This window comes from Eutrigla gurnardus (assembly GCF_963514095.1).
Source record: "Eutrigla gurnardus genome assembly, chromosome: 22".
In the NCBI taxonomy this organism is placed as follows: Eukaryota; Metazoa; Chordata; class Actinopteri; order Perciformes; family Triglidae; genus Eutrigla; species Eutrigla gurnardus.
The window spans coordinates 2431929-2450849 of record NC_139933.1 but is presented as its reverse complement, the minus strand read 5'-3'; the positions used below and the strand labels follow the sequence as shown (position 1 = coordinate 2450849).

General features: G+C 44.6%; 1 protein-coding gene across 3 annotated transcripts; it reads right to left on the bottom strand.

The window, feature by feature from the left end:
- Positions 1 to 75: 75 nt before the first annotated feature.
- itgb4 (integrin, beta 4) lies at positions 76 to 17884 on the bottom strand. Of its 3 annotated transcripts, none has more exons than XM_084040449.1 (41): positions 17728 to 17884; positions 15830 to 15912; positions 15338 to 15420; positions 14875 to 14976; positions 14437 to 14738; positions 14134 to 14305; positions 13420 to 13683; positions 13224 to 13313; positions 12957 to 13079; positions 12573 to 12740; positions 12403 to 12479; positions 12082 to 12287; positions 11254 to 11357; positions 11072 to 11167; positions 10719 to 10851; positions 10453 to 10569; positions 10037 to 10155; positions 9921 to 9954; positions 9620 to 9814; positions 9393 to 9496; positions 9250 to 9308; positions 8810 to 8833; positions 8571 to 8719; positions 8307 to 8486; positions 8062 to 8210; positions 7702 to 7906; positions 7277 to 7594; positions 6954 to 7126; positions 6682 to 6862; positions 6378 to 6515; positions 6113 to 6295; positions 5899 to 6027; positions 3879 to 4049; positions 3631 to 3780; positions 3140 to 3283; positions 2530 to 2679; positions 2246 to 2434; positions 2004 to 2159; positions 1741 to 1905; positions 1399 to 1512; positions 76 to 1308 (listed from the first exon to the last, which is right to left on the bottom strand). In XM_084040449.1, the coding sequence occupies exons 2-41, from the start codon at positions 15903 to 15905 to the stop codon at positions 1181 to 1183; spliced, it is 5820 nt and encodes a 1939-aa protein (XP_083896575.1). In that variant the 5' UTR covers positions 15906 to 15912; positions 17728 to 17884; the 3' UTR covers positions 76 to 1180. The 3 variants fall into 3 exon arrangements, with proteins under 3 accessions (XP_083896575.1, XP_083896576.1, XP_083896577.1); XM_084040450.1 differs by having other exon boundaries at positions 3140 to 3274; XM_084040451.1 differs by lacking the exon at positions 3140 to 3283 and having other exon boundaries at positions 17728 to 17883.
- Between the last annotated feature and the right edge of the window lie 1037 nt (positions 17885 to 18921).

Here is an 18921-nt window from a genome sequence, read left to right as displayed (position 1 = left end):
CCCAAACATCAATAAATGAACTGCAAACGCTCCCAATTTGTGTCTTCAGTGGTCACAGATCTAGAGAGACATTCAGACGTACTACAAATATTTATTTCAAATGTTTTGTTCTGAAATAGAAAAAAAAGAAAAAAGAAAAGCATTGAATACAATCTTTCTGTCTTTACGTAGCGTTCCCTTTAAAATATCACAATCTCTTTCAAAATGCAAAACAAGGAAGCATGTGGAAAGTATAAGCTTGAAGCCGTGTGTTTACCACGTTGTTGAGTATATAAAACATCTTACGAAATGCAAAAACATGTTACATCGAATAGATTAAGTGTCATGTTTGTCATTCAGGTAATACATACGAATGAGCAACACGTTATTTGGCATTATAGTTAATGTCAGTCTGCTTCTTAAATAAGCTTGGGAAAAAACTATAATATAATACAAATCTATGAACAAAAGTCTCAAATGCACCACTTTTATACTCTTGATGGACCTCATGAAACATCTACAGCATGACATTTGGTGGGTTTAACATGAAAACCGTCTCAGGACCTCGTACAAGGACGTATTACAGACAGGTGGAGGACGGGACGAGACAAGGTCACTCTGGATTACTGGGACCAGATTACTGGCTCCGATTAGAGCCCCAGTGTGTGATACCAGATCTGAACCAACAGAGGGAGCGGAGTTATACACTCAATAATATGCTGAGTCAGTGGAGAGTGGCCCGTCAACAAATATTTCTAATTTCTAAATTAAAATACATTTATTCCAAAGGGAATAAATTAAATGCAGGAGAAAATATTGTGATTTATTTACAGGCTAAGAGTCAAAGTATGTGCCAAGTAAATTGAGTTAAAAAGTAATTGTGGGCCTTTAAATGTATTTATTCAGATAAATTTGAAATATTACTTACATTGTTTATTAAATGTCATTTTGTTAAAGTGGCCCCAGTTTCAGAATCAGTGAAGAGTAATGATCCTGATCTATGGAGGAAAGCGGCCTGGTTTGTAACAGACATGAGAGAACGGCTTCTTCTCCATCTATTTATTATGGGAAACTTATTTTGTCACATAATCCACAAGCAAATCTGAAGCCGACTCTTTTTAAAAGAGAATCTCAGACATGGTTTCCTCACCGTGTTGCTGGTTCATTCAGGCGTAGTTTAAATAAAATAAAAAAACCCTTATTATTCATAGAACATCTTCTTTGTGACGGTGGTTCCTCCCATGACGCTCCTCTGGACCACTTCCTGGGTGACGTGCCGGGTCACCATGCCGCTGGTCTCCGTGTGCTGCGTGGTCATCATCATCCCGTCTGTTGGAGAAAAAAACACCGGGTGGCGTTAAAGTGGGAATATATTTTGTGTTTTTTTAGGAAGAACAGAAGTGAAAGTGAAGCTCGTACCTGAGAAGAACGGGTCCGTGACCATGGAGACGTTGGTCCGCGTGCTGACGTCTGTCGGCATTTGGAAAACTTCCCTCCTCGTCATTGATTGGCTGTTGTACTGAGACATGGCACCTTCAGGGGAAGCAAAACAATCGTTACAATACTGTTCATCACAAAAATAATCTCCTACATGTATCTACTGTTGAAATGCATGATCCCCAGAGGATGAATCTTGTGTTGTTTGGTCTCCCCTTAACTGCTTAAAGGTACAGTACAGCAGGAATGGGATATAATAATCACAACTATGTTTTCATTTTAGTAAAATCACCTGAAACTAAAAATCTAAAGCTTCCATCTTACCTCCGTCCTGGGACTCGATGGTGATGATGCCCTCCCTCTCGGGGCCGAAGCCCTGCGTGGTCCGAGCCTGAACTTTGAACTTGTAGGGAACGTTCTCGGTCAGGTCTGGGACGGTCAGACTGGTCTCAGAGCTGTCCCCGTTCACCTGGAAGGAACGTACGTCTCCTTGGAGGAAGAAACACGAGTCAGGAAATGACATACTTTTACATAACATACACAAACCGACTACATATATAGTTTATTTTCTGTCCTGAAAGCCTCACCTCCTCCATGCAGCTGCTCGCAGGTCACTATATAGCCCAGGATGTCCCCGTTGGGTTTACGAGGTTTCTCCCAGCTGAGCTGCAAGGAGTCAGGGCTCAGAGCGGTGAAGACCAGGGGCCCCGGAGCACTGGGAGTGCTCAGAGTAAACGGTGAGCCTGTGATGAAACATGACAAGAATAAGACTTCTGGTAACTGCATCAAAACAGTATCGTAGTGACGCATAAATGTGCAGGATGAGTACCTGGCATGGGGCTGAGGGGACTCTTGGGGTCGACGGCGGACTCAATGGTGATGACTCCCTCCCTCTCTGGACCCCAGCCCTCCTGGCTCTGAGCCTTCACCTTAAACAGGTAGGAGTGGTTGGGCAGCAGGTCCTGGATGATTACAGAGTTCTCCGCTGGGTTTGTCACGTTAATACGCTTCCCCTCACCTACAGGAGAACAGGTTGTTTACCATTAATGAATACGACAGAATACATTCAAAGGTTCTTTATTCCAGAAGATAATGGCGGCAGGGTTCACTTACCTCCATTGAGCAGCTGGTAGAGAACACAGTAACCCAGGATGTCTTTATCACAGTGGGGCTCCTGCCAGCTGACTTTGAGGGCGGTCGGGCCGAGAGCAGAAAACACCAGTCTGCTGGGGGTGTCTGGGACACCCGGGGAAAGGCGAGCATCTGACGGGCGACACAGACGGACAAGAGTAAGAACCACAACCATAGATGAAACACACAAAACAGCCGGTAAGATCTTTAAAGTGGAGATGAGAGAGAAAGACAGAGTCAGATACAAGGACAGAAGCAGGAACCATATTTGGACAGTGGAGGAGCGACGGGTGGATCTGGATCCATCTGAATTCTGGCAAAAGCATCCCCTGCTTTCTGGTCTGGTGGACTCTAAATGGACCATAATGTACTAAATGAACATCATGCTGGATTGAAGAAGACTTGAAACTAGAGATTGAGACCATAAACTCATGTTTACAATGTTTACTGAGATAATACATCAAGAGAGAAGTAGGGTGATTTTCTTATTGACCTCCATGCAGAGGAGTCGCCCCCTGATGGCCATTAGAGAGAATGCAAGTTTAAGGGATATTGGCTTTCCTGTCTTCATGCTTGTGTGCCGCAGACTTACCCTGGAGCACCCTGTCCAGGTTATAAAGGGCTTCATTGACGTCTGAGGACTGGGTCCTGGCCCTCGGACCCTGAGACAGGTTGAAGCTGAACTGGCTTTGAGAGCTGCTCTGCATCCCAGCGTAGCCGAACACACCTGATGGCGCTTTGAGCAAGAAGGGGAAAGGAGGAGGATGAAGGGGTGGAGAAAACGATGGAAGTAGCACAGCAGGAGGGGGGAGTCGGGCAGGTAGGGAGGGAAGTAAGAAAGGAGGGGAAGTAAAGCAAACAGAGCAGAGTTGAGACGGGGAGGGGAGGGAAAAACAGCGATAGTCAGCTTAGCTTGCAGTGCAGCCAACAGCCCCAACCCTGCTAACCGACGTCCAAGCCATCGGCCTCATGCACTTCCACAGTTCCGAGGCTCCAAAGTAACATCTTTCTTTGACCAGAAAGACAAAAGCCGGATTGTTTTTACATTTACTTTGGACTTAATTGCTGCGGTCCGCATCTTACCTAGATCTTGGAAATTGCCCGACACGTCTCCCATGACGATAGAGTCTCGGATGTTCTCATCTGTGTAACCCCGGTTCTCCGAGCGCTTCCTCATGATTACTTCCGATGTGTGTACTCCTCCCCCGGACATGTCCAGTCTACGAGAGCCTCCTACAAGAGGAGAGGAACATCAGGGTTACAAGACAAATCATATAGTGATATTATTGTCTACATATTCTTTTCAATGCGGTTACTGCCGTCCATCTTACCTTGTCCTGACATGTAGGTGGTGGTGGTTGTGTCGGTGATAAAGCCGCCGCCGGCCCCTCTGTAGTTTGAGCTCAGAGTGGACATAGGAGAGGACGATGTGGACAAGTTGCGTGTCCCTCCTCCCCCGGGGAAAAGGAAGCCCTGCTCCCATTTCCCATTCATTCCGTAATCTGTGAATCACCACAATAGGAGCCAGAACAGTCAGAATATTGGAAACGTAAGTTCATATGTTCATGTCATTCCATCACAGTGCCATCGATGTCAAGCACCCAAAACCAGCCAATCTATAGAGGAAGCACCAGCAGTTTCAGACCTGTAGCTCCAGTCCTGCTTGTGCCACTTTACAGAAACAGCAGCGACACTTTTAGACTGGCAGATGTGCACCATCTACAGGCAAGGAAAGGAATAGCTTCTGGAATATTGTCGATTGTGTCATGTTTTAAGTAAGACGTACATAATTTTTCCTAAATAGGTCAATACTGGCTGAACAGCTCCCCGTCTGAACCTGCAGCCTGCTGAATGTGTCTCAGGATGTTTTTACACACCAGTTTTATTTGCTTTGCATCACAAGATAAAAACAATGAACAGCAGCCAGGAAAGGTGTCATCATTGAAACTGCCCTGCAGAGAAGAGATTGTATTGTAATCATGAAGCCATAATACACGTACAGCCGCACAGTCACTAAGCCTTTACACACCACAGACAAGCTGCCTCCAGATCATTACCTCCCCAGTGGGATGGAGAGAGGACAGACAGAGACAGGCACCTGGAAAAGCCTGCCCCCCCCCCCCCCCCCTCCCCCCACGATCATCAACTGGAGGTGGGGCAGTTGATGTCAGTGCTTCTCTCTGGGCAGGTGGCGGGAGGATAGATGGGGATAGGTGCCAACTAGGGGCAAGGGGACAAGGACTGAAGCCCGAAACTGAATGATTAGATGTTGGTATTTCTGACAGGACCAAATCACGGAGGCAGAGAGAAACGTTGGTTTACACCTGACTGGCCGTGCATCATAGCTGGCATGCTAGCTGCCTGTCTGTCTATCTGTGGCTCTGATCGAATGGTCTTCACCTGGCAGGGGTGTTTGGGTGTAGCTGGGGTGGGGGGCCTCATCTGAGCTCCTCTCTGTGTCTGTGCTGAGCCGACTGGGGATGACGTCCACTCGCTTTTTCCACGACACCGTGCGGAGATCCAGGTTGGACCCCACCAACTTGACATATTGCCAGCCTTGTGTTTGTGGTCATAAGGGAGAAGCAAGCAGGCGATGGATGGATTTGTTGCAGTAAGGGCTGGGTTTACTATACTTCACAAAAAAAGCTATCAAACACATAAGTGGGGTTATGTAAGACACTTCAGATGTACAGCCTACGTGTTGGTTTATGTCACAGAAGCTCAAATCGTCGTGGGGGCGAGGTGTAACACCAGCATCGACTTCCAGCCAAAACTGACTAAGGAGCACAAAAATGGCTGCAGAAAGAAGGAGAGTGAAGTAGATTTAAGGAGGGAAAGCCTTGCGGGTTTGTGGTTGTAAAGCACTTTTATCTGGGGATATATTGGAAGCACATTTTGTTGCTGCCTGGCTGCAGTAAAAAAAACAAACCCAGATGACACGAGAATGATACCAGCCGAGAGCTTCTCGACTCTTCCAGCTCTTTCGTAAACAATTAGGAAGAATATTAATGTCACAAAGAATGCCCTTAAAAAAACAGAAGAGAAAATCGTGGGTGATTTCCTACAGCTATGACCAACATTTCCTCCCCTCTCTCCTGCTGACAAAGCAACGGCACCACAGCACATATTATATAAAGACGTGGGCTAGACACTTGGCTACGAGAACAAAGCCTGGCACACTGAGAATGTGGACTGAAATAACTGAATCCATATTACGCCAATAGTCTGGCAGTTACATATCCCTATCGCAGTAATATGGAGCCAAAAAAAGAAAAGAATCCGAATAGAGAAGGAGCACAAATTTACATTGTCGGCTGTTATAAGATTGATGTTTTGGCTCTGGGTACCCACCATCACCAGAGACGCTGGGTGTCTTGGAGCCTGCCGGGGACTTCAGCACCTCGTTGCTGTACATCAGGTAGCTGTCATACTCGTCTCCTGCCTCTGCGTCCACAATGGGGATATCTGGAATGATGGGAACTATGGTGACAGAAAGAGAGAGAGAAATAAATCTCTTTTCAGGGAACTAGCGATTGACTGGAAGTGTGTGTTTGCCCAAACTTACTGGACAGAGGTCTGGCAGGCTGTGATGCCAGGTTGATGGAAGCATCTTTGAAGGGGCCCCAGCCGATGCTGTTCATGGCACGGACCTTGTACTGGTAGGTCTGGGCGCTCTGGAGGTTCTCGATCAACAGCATTCGCTTCTTGGGGTTGTCAATCTTTACTTTCTTAGCGGCGCCCACTGGCTCTGTGAGAAGAGTATTAGTGATGAACATTTCATTGAATGCAACTATTTGCACAGCATTTCCCTTCTCAGGTTGGACTCTTACTCAGCTCATCGTCAATGGGCGTGTAGATGACCTCATAGGCCATAATGTTTCCGTTGGTCTCTGCGGGCTCCGCCCAGCTGACCTGAGTGACGGTTGGACTGATGACATTAAAGGCCAGACGTCCAGGTTCACCAGGCACTGCAGAAAAACAGGTCACAGGTGAAACGATGGTGATGGTGATGAGGGGTTCAAGAAAACAGTAGCTGATGTGACCCAATCTAGAAGATGAAATCATTTTAACTGGTTCTATCTGCTGCTATCGCCTGCAGAGTCGTTCACGAACAGCAGTCAACTCTGTAATTACCATCCTCCAGTGTTTGACAGGTCACAACATCTGTGTCGTAGCCGTCTCCCATTGCATTATAGCCGCACACTCGCATCTCGTAGTCACAATAGGGGTACAGGTCGGTCAACTCAGCAGTCGGAGCCTTCACATCTAAGACCTCGGCATCTTTCTCTGGGTCGCCATAGATCCAGTACTTTACCTAAAAGTAACAAACGACAGGGTCGTCTGAGGATTTTGTAAATGACTGTTAACTCAAGTTGAAGCTTGTCAGCATGTAGATCTAATAGTACCTTGTAACCCATGGGGTTACCAGACGCTGGGTCCCAATTGAGGCGGATGTTTCTGGGTCCAGTTGCTTTGGCCTTCAGGTTTGCCGGGGAGAGAAGGCGACCACCAGGGGAGGTGGCTTTCTGGCTTATGAAGCCCTTCTGCTGCATCTTTGCAACCTCTGGAGACCTGGGAGCTGCCGGAAGTGAAAGCGGTGAGAGGATGAAACAAACACGTACCAGATAGGGTAAACTGTACGTTTTACTCTCTCCCAAACATCACCAAGTCACAAAGCTTACAGTTGACAGATTTTAGCCCAAAAAACTAATAAAAAAGACTGTCTTACCTCCGTCAGTGACATTGACGAGGGTGGTCTTCCTTTCTCCGACTGAAGCGTTGCTGCTCGGGTCAAACAGCTCCAGTGCGAAGGTCTCTGGTTGTATTGGTCCAGAGTGGGCCCTCGGGTCGATCACTATGTTCTTCTCTGACTCTCCAGGACTAAACTTCAGAGGGCCAGTTAACTCAAAGCGCTGGGCCTTTAAAGTGCGCCATTTCACTGTGGCGGGGCTGTCCTGGTTGCGAGTGCGGACCACAGGGATGGTGTAGGTTGGGTCACTTGTGCTGAAGTTCTGGGTGCCCTTTTTGAACATCATCACGCTGGGTTCTGGATAAAAATAACATAATGGGGGAAGAAGAAATGGAACCTTAGGAATCAGAGCTTTTGGGCGAGAACTGAGGTTTAGACGTTGGAAAGCCTCGTGTTTTTTTCACCTGGTTGGTCTGTGATGGTGACAGTAGTTCTCGGGTAGCGTCCTAGCTTGGCACCCTGCCGTGGGTTACTGAGATCCATGACAAACTGCTTGACTTGTTGTTCCAGGAGGCCATCTTTCTCACTCAGCTCCAGCAGACGAACAGGCACTGTTTTCTGGGTCTCATCAGATCCATAGCTCAGGTCTCCTTCCACAGCCACATAGTCCTAAAGTACACAAGAAGAACAGGTCAGGAGTCCTGCTAGAGACCCGTATCTCACCTACTAGTCATCACCAAACTGGCTGCAGCCTCTGAAAGTTCTTGCACTTCAGTCAAAGTAGAAATAACAGGCCAACAAGTCTCACACAGCCATCAGCTCACCTTCTTATCCTTGGCTGTGAGGTCCCGCGTGCGGTAGGTGACCTGTGAGCGTCCATCTTCTAGGATCTCTCTGCTGATCGGGATGTTGGCCACGCCGTCCTGCCTGCTGTAGGTGTAGGCCGGCTGGAGGAACGAGAACACACTGGTGGCTGGGGAAGAGGAAGTGGAGAATTAATTTGAGCAATCCACAGTGACGATTTCACACTTCTTTTACGTACAAAAGCTTAAAGTCTGGTGTTTCTCACCATGCTCTTTGATGATAGTGATGTTGACCAAACGTTTTCCAATCTCAGCAATGCCCAGTGGCACGTCCATGGCCTCCACCAGCAGCTGCTTCTTGTCATCGTCCTCATCCTTGACAAAGAGCGGCACGTGGACGTCTACTGACTCTACGCCTTCTTGGAACTCGATGGCTCCTGCAGCCTCTGCAGAGGGAGAGACGACAAGATGATTGATTAAACTGTACGTTCTAATTATTGTTTCATCCACACAAGTTACAAGTTAATTACCTCTGTCTGTGGCCACGGTGTAGTAGCCGGGCACCACTTTGAGATCATGAACGTTTCCAGACTGGACATTTCTCTCAGTGAGTTTGACGATATCAGGGTAGCTGCTGCGAGGAGCGGATAAGACGGTGTCCATGATGGCGTAGTCCTGCCTGAGGAGCACAGGAGGAGCAGAGAAGTTAGACATGCATGAAAACGGTGTTGTCTTGTATAGTATTTTATTGTATCAATCAGAATGTTACCTTTTTCCAGCATTTCTCTGCATTCTGCAATAACCAAAAACAGATATTAATCAGTGAGAAAACACATTTCATTTCCTTTTTGGTTTTGATGTGATTATGAGAATATGAAGAAACTCTCTTCGTTTCTACTGCAAACATCAAAAATGAGACAGAGGATGTTATGGACAAGGACACAGATGACATTTTTGCTGATTGCAAAGCAAAGAGAACAAACGAAGCAGCTGTGCGTCCAACTACTTCATTGTCACATCAAATGACAGGGCACTGAAAGAACAACACAGTTTGCAGCTGCGAACTCAGCTTTCTAGGTGAATTTGGCACTGAGTAATTAATTGCTTCAAGTAACTACATTTACCATCAACACTGATAGTATAGCCGTATAAAAAGGTGGCATATTTTCCCTTTAAGGAACATACTGTATGTAGTTTCACACATCTCACCTGAATGATGTTTTTTGCACCTTCTGGACGCCTGGAATCTGCTTGTACACCTCATTTAGCTGAATGGAAAACAGACACATCACTCAGTGATGCAGTCATCATTCATAAACTCATGTGTCCACTGATTAAAAACAGACACTCACGTTATCGGCCACTTCCTTGCGGAGTTGTTCGGCATCTCTTGATTCAGGGCGAGACAGGTTCTCAGAGAACAACCTGTTTAGCCGGAGGGAGACCGGGAACTGGACTACAAGGGGATGCAAACAGTTCCAGTTGCATCATTCTTTAAATCCAGCATCAACCTCGTCCTTAACGTCCCTAGCTTCATATGCAGGAGCTCACTTTATTGCTGAAATATTTGATCACTCACTGGTCTCTTTAGGGTTGGGCTTTATCAGAGCCTGGGGGTGATTGGGTGGTCGGTGCACGTTATCAGTGACCTTCCAGCGAACCACATCGGTCCCTTTGGGTGGGCCGGTCCTCACCATCGGGGTGTCCAGATGGTCTGATGTGAGCAGAGACTGGCGGAGCACATACTCATCTTCCTTGAAGCCAACCATGCGACCTGCAGAGGATGCAACATAAGGTTGACTCAAAATCAACCTGGTCCCAAGTGGAAGGATACATTATTAAAAACAACACCGTCACGTGTAATTAAACAAAAGTCTTACCTCTATTACAGCAAGGCAGCAGGGCAAGACAGCTCTGTGTCAAGAGAAGACAGAAGGCATTACTTCTGCTAGAGACGGAAAATATTCATCATCTATCGGTGTAACGGTGTTTTTACCTGGAAGCAGCTTTTGCAGCAGGCGCAGTATTTCCAGCAGCAGAGAAGCAGAAGTGCCAGCAGCAACAAAAGGAACAAGAGGAGTGGGAGCAGCCACAGGAGGCTAGCAGGAGGACAATCTGAAGGTTCGTCACGTAAAGTAGATCAAGTTAGATACTCAACGCTGCTGACATACTTTGATCTTGTTATAAAGTCATTGTGATGGCTTCTAGATAGATCAAACTACCGATTCATCCTTTTTGATAGGTATGCCTTAGCAGGACACAGAGATGGGACAGACCTATGAATCCATCATTTGAAATACCCAAATCTGTTCTTAGTTTTGCAGAAAAACACCTTCAAAGTGTTATAATACATTATACATCAGTTGATGAAATGAGAGCATTAAAAAATAATTTATCCAACCTGCAGCTCACCTTTCTTTTTGAGCACCTGGACCTCAAGGTCTTTAGCTTTCGAATCTTCAACAGTGAAGCGGTACGTACAGTCATCGTCCTCATCTCGGAAACTGCACGAATCGAGCACCTTGTCCGCTGAAAACCCAGACATAGACACTCGTTGAATGTTTTCAGGCATTACTGCTATAGTGTCACAAGTTATGTCATAATTACAACCTAAAAGAAGATGATGTGCAAAGAGATTTGGGATAAATAAATCATCATCATCATGTAGCTGTGCTTACCTTCTTTAAGTTCATCCACCAAGATAATTTTGACGGGGCACTGGTCACACTGCTCTTTCTCTTTTTTCTCTCCTGTCTTCCAGGCCTGACACTGGACACAACTCCTCATAGCCTCGCACGCGCCCAGCCTGGCCTAGACAGGACACACACACACACACACACGTCAAAAGAAGGTCGGACAGGGCTGTGCAGACACACTTACTAAGGCTAAAAGGCTAAAAGCATATATAAACATCGCTTATAATATGAGGTATGTTGTTAAAAAGCAAAAGCTCAACGAGACATTGCATTGGAACTGACGTACAACGAATCATAAATACACATATTTATACATTACATATTTATCAACACACCTGGAAATTTGGCTCACAGGTTGCAGTCATTTCAATTGCAGTTATTGGGCAATCGCAGCGGCCGCACACACATTTACTTCGGCCGTTGCAGATCCCCTGGTGAAGACAAAGACACGGTAAGGCTGACGCGTCAGGTGACATGATGACATCATCTTGGAACACAAATGGTTGGCTCTACTCACGCCCTTCCCGTCCAGGCAAGTCTGGTTGCTCCTGGGACACTCACAGGCGTCGCCCTCCCAGCCCTCAGTACACACACACCGTTCCATCACGCAAGAGCCACGGTCTGATAGAAGGAAGAGTCAGATTTAACTGTATTATCCCTGTGGTAAGTTGTGTGAGTGTGGATTTATAAACTATACAGAAAATAAAAATAAAACAAATGTAGCATGATTGAAACTTGATCTGTGTCGTTGTTGTTATTATTATTATTAATAATATATATTTAAAGTAATTCATTTATTATTATAATTATTGTTTTCATTATTTACTTATTTTTGAAAAGCGTTCTTCAGTGTCTTTTGACGTTATGTTTATTTATATGGAAAAGATGGACATGGAAATATCATGTTTTGTCTTTGATGGTTCCCAAAAAAATCTTCTAACAAAACTTTATGTGAACAGTTCTTGAACTGTTCGATAAATTGATACTGCTTATCAAATTACTATACGTCACTAGGTGATTAGCTTTAAAATATTCTGGGGTAAAATTAACTGTCACAAGACAATCCTTTACTATAAATTTAGATCAACATGATCTTATAGTGTCAAAACAAGTAGCAGGAACATAAATTCAATGGAAATGTGCTTTTCCCCCCCAAATTTTTTTCTTTTTTTGGGGTAATGGAAACAAGTCATAGATACACTTCTGAAACCAACCCTTTGCCCTTGAAGTTATGCAAAGAGACGCAACATTCATAGAGACGGTGTTGGCGACACACACACACACCCACACACCCACACACACACACACACTCAATCATCAATTCAACAACCACAAACTGTCGTACCATTGCAGAGGAAGCCTCCGATTCGCTGACAGTGCGTCTTGTCGTACTGACAGTAGGCTCCTTCAAACTGAAGCGGGTTGTTGCACACACATGTTCCACACGCCATGCAGTCACCGCGGCCTGAACAAGCCTCCGACATGCCCGGAGCTTTACACTGGCTGCTGTCCAGGGCTGCAGTACTTGAGCAGTTACAAAATGCACCCACCCTGAATGAGACACACAGAAAAACAAAGACCTTTTTTTAATCAAACCTGAAAAAGTAAAAGTAAAAATACAGTATTTTTTTAAATTCTTTTGAAGAATGTATCATTAAAATCTCACCAGTCACCAAGGCACTGACACTTCCCACACACCAGATCTCCGTTGCCATAGCACCTGGCTGCTGCCTTGATGGCAGACTGGAGGAGGGATAAAAGGTAAAATGGGATGAATGTAGTGCACACGTGGCTTCATCTCGTCTTTTAGTGCACTTCAGTAGTCTGTGTGTCTACCTTCTCACAGTCGCAGGTTGGACACATAATTGAGGCTTCAACATTGAAGGCAGTGCTAAAAGTTGTAGGTTTGACTTTCATGGTCCCAGCTCTTTCATCAGGATCCATCTGACAGACAGGCTTCTCGTCAACCATTCGTTTGGCTTTGAGCAGCATCTTCAACTCGCCCTGGAGAACACACACACGAGGAAAGGATAAAAAAAACGTCATATCTGCTTAAGAAACAATGTTAGTGTCTCCCTTCAGAAAATGGTAAGAATTAAAATACTGGTTGTCAAAACACAATCTGAATCTAAGTAAGGACTATGAACTTTAAAACTAATCAGATTTTGGGGTCCATGTATGTGTGTTCCTATCAGATGTCTCTTGATTTTTTTCCCTTACTGTTACTCCAGGCGTGAATTTAAAGTCCCCATATTGTGCAACGCTTCCATCCATGGACTTGAACTTTGTCTCAAAAGCCTTGGGTGCGTCCTCTGCCTTGATGCTGAACTTAGAACGGATATTCTGGAAACACATAATAGAACATCAGTAAAGAGAAGTTTGCACAACTTTTTTACTCAGTTGTCTACCGCAACTGCAAAAAGCCATGAAAAACATTTTCACAAAAACACTTTCACATGATAATTGTCAGACGAAGTGACATTTTACCTCAAAGGCAGACTTCATGAGTTCCAGGATGTTAGAGGAGTCTTCTTCTAGGATACCAACCTCAGCAATGGGGAAGTACTCTTTGAGTTTCTACACAGAGCAGCACGCACAATACAAAAAATAAATCCACAACGTCAGCTCTGACCTAAAACTTAGTCTATGTTCAAAGACAGCTGAATCACTAAAGCCCACCAACCTCGTAGTACGTGAGGGAGTGTTTGGTGACAGCAAAGATGGGAATGATGTTTTGTCTGCGCAGCACATCGACCAGTGTGGGTATTGAAGGGTAATCCTGGACGTTAGCATGTGTGTATTCGCGTGCGTCGTTAAGGTGGCATTCCTTGTCGTTGCGTTTCAGGATGCCTGACAGCACGTTAGCACCATCAGCCTCGTAGTGGAAGGCTGACTCGGTGGAGAAAACCAGGAGATGTGTGCTTTCATTACGCCAGCCGATCTGATCCTACAGTAACAACACCAATGAAATGGGAGAACAAGGAGATTGAAGAAATGAAAAGATTCAACTTTTGCAGAGCAGAAGCCATTGTGGCCAAAAGCAACAATAATCATTATTATTGGCATATTTAATTTTTCTGCATTACCAAGATTTTAAAAACAGCAAAGGCCACTTCGGGGCAGCAGCTAGAAACATTACACGGATATGTTGTCACCTTTTAAGTTGATATGCGGGACAAGTTCTTACACATCCAGCAGATAGAGAGCTATATTATTCATATGTTTGTGTCCATCTGATAAATCCAGGTGGGACCACGGTCTGTTTTGGTGTCCCGAAACTGAGGGAATACTTACTGAATGATAGTAAAGCTTTGTTCTATTGCTGACAAACATTTTGTTTGTAAAAAGTAAATTGCTATAGGTTTTTCTTTATTTTGTATTTAGTACTCTTACTAACCGTACAAACTGCAGCCTGCAATATGGCATCAAAACCTCCTTCGGGAGCATCCAGGTTGCCAGATATCTTCTCCTTCTCGAGCTCTACGTTGAAGAAATCCACGTCGCTGGTCAGCTTGATGACGCTTTTGAAAGAGAACGGCGGGTCGCTGTCGGGCCACGGCTTAGCAAGTCTGAGAAGGTGGAAGGAGGATGGACAAAATGGCAGAGAGCAAAGAGGAAATGGCATGTACGTTTAGATTAAACTACTGTATGAATGTGTTTAAGCTTCTTCAACATGTTCACATCACATCTTCTCACTTACTTGTTGGGTCTCATGTCCGTCTGGGGCTCAATCACTTTGTCCACAAACTTTCCAAACCCAATGGTGTAGTCACTTGACAGCTCCTTCACCAAGTCACCCAGCTGTGCGCCCATAGTCTTCAAGTTCTTCAAATCATCGGACATGGAGTTGGAGAAGTCCATAAGAATATAAAGGTCCAGAGGTCCTTTGGTTGGAGCAAACACTTGCACATCCACCTCCCTTTCCTCTCCGGGCAGAAAGGATGCGGTCATCGCCTGTGGAGACATCTGAGACTGCTGAAGTTTCACGTCGATTTTTTGTTTCTGGGCAGAAAAAAAGGAAGAACAAGCGGGGAAAAAGGTATGATTTTATACTTTTTGATTTAAAAACAACAACAAACATTTAATACTTCAGAATGGTGGTATGATTGGAAAAGAAATGAGAGTCATGAAGACTTACTTTTTCTATCCTCATACTGCTTTGAGCTCTCATTATACCTGCAGCGCTGCAGCCCTTGGCTTTTAAATTCTCTTTCAGGTTACAGCGCTGGCCACTGAAGGTCTGAGCAAAGAGGGAGATTGATTAGTGAGTTCTGCTTTCTTGACATCAACTTGCTTGAAAATGGTAGCAAACTCCATCCACTGATGAGGAGCAGAAAATGCGGTTGAAGGCTTGAGTTAAGGTAAGTCAAACTACTAGTATTATGTGATGGTAGTTTCATTCAAGACAACTGAGCCATCTCCATGACAACTGAGCAAATTCCACCTACTAATAAAGGCCATAACATGTAGCTGAAAGCTCCCTCCAAAAAGCTGCTGACCTTGAGTTAAATTCTGAAATTATTAAAAAAGAAGGGCAGCATTTCTTCTATCTAATGATTTGTCTCAGATTTGAATCCAGTTCTGCTGTTACATGCTCTCACCTCATCAGTGCAGTACATACAGAGTGCCCCCGTCTGCAGGCACTCTGAACAGGTCTTGGCCCCGGAATTGAAGCAGTAATTCTCTGTCGGGAGAGTCAGAGTCACAGAGAAGAAACAAAGCAAGAATCAAACCCATGAAGCACAGCCTGAATGCCTGTAACACTAAACAGACTTTGGCTCTTCTTTTCTCTTGATAGTGTTCCAAACAAACCCAATGCCGAAAGCAACAGCTTCCTAACAGTGATACAGTAGTAAATTACAAAAAATATCACATACCATATATACTGTAGCCATCGGAAATATTATCCTGTATGTCATCCAAAATAGTGGGTTAACTGTAGCTATTATTATAATTATTAATGAATATGTATTATAATATACCATATTATATTTTTCATCATCAATACATTTTTATTATATAAACTGTAAAAATCAGGAAATCACTTAATTCCCTTCAGAGAGTGTCACTAAATGTCTGTAGGGTTTCCTCACCTTCAGCATGACAGCAGATCAACAGGACGGCCAGAAGCCCGAGCCCCACTGAGAGTTGTAACGTCCATCTCCCCATCTCCTTCCTTCAACAGAAACATAAACACATTCATACGTACACATGGGCGGTATACAGCTAAAATACACTGTAATAGAGAGAGAGGGAGACTGAGAGAGACTGAGAGAGAGAGAAGGCCTTTCTCGATTTCTCTGCAGATTAAAGGTGTAACTTGAACCACCTGTACTTTCCCCCAGTCAAACCACAGAAAGTGAACAGGCCCAAACACTCCCCTCCATTTTCACCTTAGTGTGTGAAAAGAGCTGAGAGTGGTTTAAAACAGAAAGCTTCTCTGTACTTTCAGATCAAAATAACAATACAAGCAGCCTTTTAAAAACTTTTATGTGAACCATGTGGACAATGTTGGTGCTCAAGTTCTGAGACATTTTAATATTACTGCCTACACCCCAATGCAATGGAGGCAAATATATTTTTGGTCCAATTCTTGAAATGACCATGCACTTTATACCTGGATATTCATTTAGGGCATTTATACATGTGGCTAAGTATAGCATCTGCTATGGCTAATTTCACGTAGATACTAACTAAAGAGCCTGTTGATGAAATGTGATTTTTGTATTTATTATAACAACGGGAGCAATTAAGGGTGGGACCTACAAATATTCTGCGCAGTATGCTGTGTAGACTCTCCACAATAAAACTACTTAATAATTTTATGCTGGAATCTTGGATAGAGAACACAACAGGAAGTGGCAGAAACCATCTCTACTAAAGACAGGAGGTGGCGAGTGAACAAAGGGCGCTATGTGGCATGAAATGTCTCAGTAATTGTGTCAGTGGGCAGATAACTGAATAATGTGTGCCGCCACAGAGCACAACAAAAAAACGGCAATTTCTGCTCTTAAGATTTACAACTCTGAGAAGGAATTTCTCCTCGAGGAGAGAGAATGGCCTGTCCAAGTTAAAAACACAGTCTGACAACACATGAGAAAGGCATCTTAGCACCTGGCTGCGAACTTCAGTTATCTGCAGGTGTGTGTGTGTGAGAGTTCATGCAATGTGGTGTCACATAAATCACTGACCGAGATGGGTCAGGAAAAAAAAGGAACAGACCAGGTCCTGTTCTCCAAACTTGCTCACCAGTCACGGACTATATGAGGCGAGTGGAGAAAAAAAAGATGTTTTTTCTCAAACAAAAGCATAGGCACGCCAGCATTTATGACACTGACAATAAACTGGGAGACACAAATTACAGTGACAGAAAATAGAACTGAAAAACACAAAACAAGAGGACATTCCTCCTGAGTTCATGCCTGCCAGGTAAACACAAAACTACCGGGTGTTGGATTGACATCATCCATAAGGGGCGGGGGTCTTTAGTAAAAAAAGGTTTATGGGTCATGTTCAGAACCTGCCATTGAAAGAGAGCTAAATCACAACTCTACACACCTGGAAACACCCCGGCCTTTGAAGCTGTCAGCACATTCCACCTTAAGAAAGACAAATAACACTAAGCAAACTCTTACAGCAGGGCTTAATAATATGTCTAAATCGGTAGATGGCCGCAAACTTGCTCACATAAACACAATTGCTCTATTGTTTGTTCTGGTCCACTTGTGTTGCGTTTGAGTCCTTGCTTTGATGTGGGCCACATTGCAGAAAATAATTTAAATAAATCTGTCCACAGCCTTCAAAAACCACATGGTGAGATAAAAAGTTGCACACTTTATCGTCACTCACTTTGCTCAAAAGCCATAGAAATGTGAATCAGCAGAATAATCAGGCTGAGAAGAACACATTTTGTGGTAAAGGTGATACGAAACAATAGAGTCATTAGGGAAATGTAATGACTGGATAAAAAGAGATTACTGATCAAACAAACCTCTTACTGCACCCTCACCCAGTCCAAGTCCAAAAGTCCAAGTCCAACAATAAATAAGAAAAAAACAATCCTTTGAGGAGAGTTTGTATCCACCTGTAGAAAAAAAAAAGGCTTCTCAAAGTCCTCGTGTCCAAGTCCAATGATCCAAAAAGAAGAGACGCACACACCACGTTTTTCTGTTCGGTCTCTTGTTTCTTCCTTGCTGTACCGTCTGGTGAAGTCTGGTCAAATATTGACTTATTTGTCCTTAAGCTCAACTGAGTCAAGTGTGTGTGTGTGTGTGTGCGAGAGTTTTTAAGTGTGTATAGGAGAGAGAGATATGAGACACAGTGGGACTCTGAGTGAATATGACTGTGTGCTGCGACTTGATCCCTCCTTCAGCTTCTGCATGTGCACGCACACACACACACACACACACACACACACACACACACACACACACACACACACTCTCTCTCCCTTCCTTATCCAGGTGAGCAGCGGTGACGGAGAGAGTTAACTCCCTTCCTGTTCTTCTATCTCTTCCCCACCCTTTTAGAAGTTGAAAGTTCCACACCTCTGTGTCAAGCCCCCCCACCCTGCTGCATTCCAACCCAACAGGAGTTCACCTGTGTGGGCTTGAGGCTGAGGAGGCAGGCCCCTCCTTCCATGGCCTCCTCCCAAGAGCTCTTGGGAGTGGCACAGAGCAGAATGCTGCCTGCAGGCTATGGGAAACGGCTTTGTGACTCTTGTGTTTACACAATCATGTGCCCAAGCTAACAGGCACATTTTCTGCTTGTCGGATATTTGATGCAAACACAATGATTGCCACATAGCTTTTCCTTGGAGGTACAACTGCTGTGTACAAGATGTGAAGTCCTAGTTTGGGAATCTGCATTCCTGAGCAGCAGATGGACCCCCCCTGACACTCTCCTCAAGCTTACAATGCTTACAAGACTATCCCACAACTAAAGGACCACAGCTTTAAATATCCTCCAACAAGTCCTCCTAACTTTACAACAACAAACAGCTCGTTTGCCTTTGCCTTAGAAACAAACCTTTGAATGAATGCTATCTGATCATCTTCTGTCCGCGTCCAAAATGACCACTGAAATTAGTGATTTCTGATCGGACGGGAGGGGTTAGTTGATTAAGGGCTTCCTGGAACAAAGAATGACACATGCACCGTCACAATCCTAGCAACCAGATCTGGTT